General features: G+C 29.0%; 1 protein-coding gene across 1 annotated transcript; it reads right to left on the reverse strand.

Annotated features, from left to right (window-relative positions):
• On the reverse strand, nucleotides 3083-5957 carry LOC107621798 (NAC domain-containing protein 73). Its single transcript, XM_016323794.2, has 3 exons — nucleotides 5485-5957; nucleotides 5201-5390; nucleotides 3083-3899 (listed from the first exon to the last, which is right to left on the reverse strand). The coding sequence occupies exons 1-3, from the start codon at nucleotides 5617-5619 to the stop codon at nucleotides 3250-3252; spliced, it is 975 nt and encodes a 324-aa protein (XP_016179280.1). The 5' UTR covers nucleotides 5620-5957; the 3' UTR covers nucleotides 3083-3249.

Here is a 6496-nt window from a genome sequence, read left to right on the forward strand (position 1 = left end):
ATTTAAAGCTCAACCTGCTTCATTTAATACATTTCCAGGCTAAGCTTGGGGCTGTGGTCCGGCCATTACAAATCCAATATCATAAATCGGCTTTATCATTCATAACTCGGCGTTATTCACATTGTTACCCAGATAAATGACGTTATAGTTCGGCATTTCAGTCATTACTCGGCAATTTACGTTATTAATCGGCGTTGTAGTTACTAATCAGCAATCAGTGTCATTCATTGAAAAGTAACGTTACAAATCAGCTTAACGGACTGCTTCACAAAAGTGAAACGTCCAAACCCTTATTATTGCTCTTTAATACAGGCAATAAAGTAGGAACATAACCGATTTATACACTATCACCTATAAAAAGGTATGATCTTCTATCCTAAGGAGACATTGAATTCTCAATACTAACTTAAGCTTCGGAGTGCCTTTGCAGGTACACTCTCCCCCTGTTTCTTGCTCAAAGCTCTACGCGATTGGATACCCTCTTGGAGTAAAGCTCGGATTGTCACAAGGCTTAAAGGTCGGCACCGAAGGTAATAGCTCGGCGTCGACTCCCAGAGACTGAGCTCTCCCTCCAGGTATCCATATAAGAACAATCCTTATTATGACTATATACTCTATTACCCCTCTTTCACATTTGTGATTATTCTTGGAATAACCTTAATTTGTGTTTGAAATGCTCAAAATTAAAGGATATGGGAATAATGATTTTGTGAAGATGCTTGCAACATGATTTTCTACTAGAATGTACACCATTTTGAGTTTGTTTTGATTCATGTGTTTTCACACAAAATAAGATCTAATTCAAAGTGCTTTGTTTTACTATAAAAGAAAGAATTAGTTGGCCAATAACACTGTCTTAATATTGTCATAGTAGATTGTTAGAGTAATTGTTGTATGAACTCTTAATTCATTTGATTTGTATTAAAAAAAATCAAATTGAATAAAATATACATATTTTTTACTTCTAAATTCGATTTGATCCTATCATACAATATTTGAATTGAATATTCGAATTGAATCGGATTAGATATAAAAATATGAGACATTTTATCATTTAAAAAAAAAGTTGGCTTTAACTTTTTTTTCTTCATGTTTTACTTTAAAAATATTATTTAATATACTTTGCGGTTTCTTTATACAATACATCAATGATAATATTAGAGAAATAAAATAAATTAGCAGTATCAGTTATTAGAATGAGACAGTGGAGCCCAGCAGCTACTACAATTCATCAATCTATTTAGAATTCGTGTTTAACATCACATATATGCAACATTAACATCCACACAATGATGGATGATTACTCTTCCAAGTGTTACACTAAAATATGAAAGGAAAAAATGAAATAAAAAGAATAATAATTTATAGGAACAACATTCTTGTACTAATTAACAATTAACAACTGAATACAAGTCTATTTAGTATCAAAACACAAGAGCCTACTTATATATATACTCTGAAGAGACCAACATAACTCTACAAAAGCTAGTAGAATTAATTACTTAAGGACTTCTAATAATTACTTCTTGATATAATTTTAAGGTGAATGTTATTCTATCTTCTCTAAAATAATATGTAAGTTATTCTCTTTTTGATATGTCATATTCTAATGGGTGTTTATTTATTTTAAATTTTTAGTAAAATTTTAAAATTTACTAATTTATCTAATAAAATAAAAAATAAGAAATTGATTTCAGGTCATTAAAATTTATTAAAAATTTAACAAAATATTTGAAAAATAATGTTATATATTACTCTTTTATTTTTCACACAAAATCTCTAATTTATAATATTATATATTATTCTTTTATTTTTCACACAAAATCTCTAATTTCTAACAAAAATTAAATAAAAATTCAGACCTTCATAAAAAAATAATTACAAACTAGCTACATTAATTTTTAAAAAATAAAATATAAAGTGTTTCAATTTCTTTTTTTTTTTTTCATATAATTCGAAACCAAATTGTATAGAATAAATTTTTAAATTTAAAGATCTACTTGACATGATAAACTCTTTAACTTGAAAATGTTTACGGTGACACTAATTTGTGTTTCTATTTTTAATTTGTCATATCAATATTTTAGTTTAGAATTTAATTAATATAAAAAAAATTTTAAATTAATATTTTAATAAATATATAACAAATATATTAAAATAAACATCAAATTAAAATGTGATACATCAAAGAGAATAATTTATATATTATTTTAAAAAGAGTAGGATATCATTCACCTCCTCAACCTTAAAATATAGATATGTCAAATTATTTTCATACAGAAATATCTTTAAATTAATAATCACCTAATAAATTTACAACACAGTTAGGATATTTAGTGCATTCAGGATGCTCCTTTATTTTCATTATTCTAATAATTTATTTGTTGGATAGACATTCATTGTGATTAAGAAACTTTAATTACTATCCACGTATGATATGACATTATTCTATTCTTTTCTATTGTTTGTACGTTATTGAATGTTTGTTTGTTTCTTTTTTCCAGCGAATACGGGTAATGATCCTTGAAGAATACGGTTTCCAACTTTTGTAATTAAAAGTTTCATATTTTCTTGTATTTTCGCATACGCTATTGGTACTTGACGACCTCAATATATAAGTTCGTTACAGATAATGTATTTTTTTTTTTTACCAAAGATAAGAGACTCGAACCCGCAACCTCTTAATTGAGTATGAAGAGATTATGCCATTTGAGTAAGCAACCTCTTAATTAAGTATGGAGAGTCTATGCCATTTGAGCTATTACTCATTGATCACAGATAATGCATGTGTCGGATTTATTCGAAAAGAAACGGAAAGGCTATAGCTAACTAGCTACTATGAAAGATCAATATCAAAATGGATAACTTTCATTCCACGTCAAGTTGTATGTTGCCGAGAAATAATATAGAAATTAAATGAACATCTATGATTTTCCAGTATTTTATATTCAAGATATATTATTGGAGAAAAACAAAAAAGAGAAAGAGAAAAATTTTAATTCATTATTTAACAAAGTTATGAATGGACAATAATAACCCTACTATTTATACCACAATATTTGAATGTACCTAAGCACTAAAATTAACATAATAAAAACCAATCTTTGATTATATGAGTGAGTCCTTAATTCACATCAAAGCCAATCAACTTAATTACATGTCACTCTAATTATATTAATCCCATATATCATATATGTATAGAATAAATATTGTCACTTAGTGAAAGAAATAATAATAATGAACGAATTACTACAACTTTCTCTCAAAAAGTCTTGTTTTGTTGGTATTCCCATCGAGTGATGATGAAGCAAAGCGAAAAAGAGAAGAGGAATCACCTTGGAGAACCAAGTTTGGAATAAGTTGAGTAGGTGATGAACATCTTTGACTATTATGATTGTGATTATGATGATCAACATGGTCATAGTTGATGTAGTAGTCCACAACAGGAGCAGCAACATTTCTATCGTTATTATTTTTGTGCTTCTTACTACTGTTATTCATCATCAATATCTTTCCATAGGGAAGATCATCATCATTATCTTCCTTTATAACAATGGAATTGCCGCATTGTCTAGGTTGTGTTTGGTAGAACACTTTTGAAACTACTAGTTCTCCATCTCTCTCTTCTTCATTGCTTCCAAGATGGTATTGATGCATCACCCAGTTAGTTTTCTCAGGCTTTTTTTGCCTCCCATAGTTGGTGTATAGTACTAGAATCTTCTTGAAACCCTTCACTAGGCCGCCGCCGGCCACCACCGGTCTTGTTTTTCCGGTTTTGTGCCACCTTGTTTCGCTTCCATCTTCATCGGTGTGAACCTTTCTTCTCTTCCTTGTTCCTGTTGTGTATGCTTTTGAAGGCCTGTGGAAGAAGTGCCGGATCTGCCCATCTTTCTTTACTCCTACATCATTAATTAATAATAATCTTTCATTTGTCTCATACTTATTACATAAAGAAACTCTTATGTTAAGAAATGTATGCAAATAATCTTAACATGTAAATATAAACAAAAGGAGATGAGATATAGTGTAAAAATGTTGCAAACCATTATTATAGTTATGGTATAATTAACATGATTTTCGTCATTCATAATGCTATAATCAATCATTAACTTTAGAATCAGATAATTGGATTATCGACTATGCTACGTGTACTAAAATGTATGTTGAAATATAATTAAACCACACATATATAATATACAAATATATTAATTTTGATGTATAAATAACATTTTTGTTAGACTATATATGTATTGATATCGAAAAATAAATTAATATATTTAATTGTTTAATTTTAATGTACTCACCTTAAAAAATGTTTTTAAAATTTTAGCTAAGTAACAATACGGAATTAAACTTACGTGTATAATTAGTATATTAAAATTTAATTCTATATTTAATTTTATCTTAAAAATTAAATTGGGTGATCATTGACCAAGTTGAATTTTTAAATCATCAATCTTTTCTTTTCTCTCCAGTTTTGGTTACAAGGATAAATTTAGGGTAATATATATGAAATAATGCTACACTAAGATATCAATCAACAGCAATTTAAATTTGTTATATAGGATATATAGGAGCTATATATGAAATGATCTGGGTATATATATATATTGAGTATAACGAAGGCTCATGAAAATAGAAGAGTAGCAGGGCAGCAACCCCATTTTTTGGTGTTGACAGATAGATTTTGGCCGACACCCCACGCCATGTTCAAATTTGACGTAAAATATAAACATTTTTTAGAACATAATTAAGGGTTAATAACGTTTTCATTCGGCATGCTACATGGCTAAACTTAAGAGTTTGGTAGTTATTGCCACTACTCAACCATTTGAAAGGTGAAATCTTTATATTTTCAGACTCTTTTAATCACCCGGTAATTTATAGTATATAACAAGTTTAAAAAAATGTTTTAAAAGCTTAAAAGATATCACAATAATTTAAATAAAATTCTAAGATCCCGCTTGTGGTGTGTATATATAATAATTAGATCCTTTTCAAAGAGAAGATCAAATTAAATCATTCTCATTATTATTATTACAAAAAGAGTAATTAATTTTATGCATGCCGTGCACAGCAAGACGTGCGTGCAGCGTGCCTACCTTAAATTATAAATGATATAATAAGTTTATAATAACCTATGTCCTAATTATATTAATTAGGGAAAATGAATTAAATAGAAGAAATAAAAGAATAATACCTGGTAGCTTCTCTGGGTGTGTATAACAGATGCCATTCTCGTCTTGAAGTGTTGGTATGAACTCATCAATGAGAGGATGAAGGTTGGGCACATGAGACATAACTTTTGCCTCCAAATGCTCCAATATTTCAATGTCATTTGGGTCAAACTTCACTCCAGCTGGTAACCCCGGCAACTCATGAATTCCACCCTATCAAAACAATTAAACCAATTTATTATATATTCAAGTTCCTAATTAATAAACCATAAGACCACAAACAAAGAAGATAATTTAATTTGAGTACCTGCTCTTGGATTATTTGAATGTTATGGCCACATGAGGGGCAAGTTACGTTTGGGTCGGATTTAGGTCTAAGAGTAATAGTACTATTATTGGAAGCAATTATCTCTTTCTCATGAGTGTCATTGCACCATGCCATCACAATAAATGAGACCACCCTCTAATTTTTCTTCCCTTATACTTAGAATTGTAAAAACAAAAAACCCCCAAAAATTGAACAGGAGAAAAAATTACAAGTTAAGTATATAGTTAAGAGAAAGGTAAAATAAGGTAGAAAGCATAGTAGTACTTTATTTGTACTCTTTTGGGACACGTTCTATCTCCCTTAGCTTATGATTACCATGGCCACCGTCTTGAATTCGTTCTTATGTGCTTGATGATATTGGTGATCACTGATAGAGAGAGAAAGAGGGAAGATCAGATAAAGAAGAGGACAAAAGGTATAAGCGATAGATGAAATAAAAAGAAAAGGTGGGAACCAAAGGAAGCGGTTCTAGATATAAGGAAAGGTTACTTGGACGTCAAGTTTGGTAATAATATTATGGTATATACGTTTTTTTTTAAATAGAATAAATTCCTCCTAGACTACTAGACTTTTCTTTTTTGCTGCATTCCTACATTTATATCTATGGTGTTGTAAAAAATTAAATTATTTCACTTATTATATATTAAGGCCAAACAAAAGGGTCTCATTATGATTATTATTAATTTATTATTATACATGAAAGCTTATATATATGACTTTAAAAAGGTGATCTAAGGTAATAATGGAGATGGAGCAAACCTGATTCTTTTGAGAAAGAGATCCACATAATTAAGGTTTTGTGTGTGTCCAAAGCTGATTAGTGATGAGCTGCTAGTAGCTAGTGTTAAGTTGCATTAGAGTGCCCTCAAAGTTGTGGAAAAATTTTGGGTTAAGTATAATTTTAGTTCTTAAGATATACATTTTTTTTTGTTTTTAATATTTTTTTATATAAAATCGTCTTTAAAATTTAAAATTAAATTTTAAAATTGTC

Source organism: Arachis ipaensis, chromosome B10 (genome assembly GCF_000816755.2).
Source record: "Arachis ipaensis cultivar K30076 chromosome B10, Araip1.1, whole genome shotgun sequence".
In the NCBI taxonomy this organism is placed as follows: Eukaryota; Viridiplantae; Streptophyta; class Magnoliopsida; order Fabales; family Fabaceae; genus Arachis; species Arachis ipaensis.

Excerpts from the sequence above, each read along its gene's own strand:
- LOC107621798 (XM_016323794.2), bottom strand. The coding sequence starts at position 5,619 with ATGGCATGGTGCAATGACACTCATGAGAAAGAGATAATTGCTTCCAAT. Across the intron at positions 5,391-5,484 it reads TTCAAATAATCCAAGAGCAG|GGTGGAATTCATGAGTTGCC; the intron begins GTACTCAAATTA and ends TTGTTTTGATAG. Across the intron at positions 3,900-5,200 it reads ACACCCAGAGAAGCTACCAG|GAGTAAAGAAAGATGGGCAG; the intron begins GTATTATTCTTT and ends TTAATGATGTAG.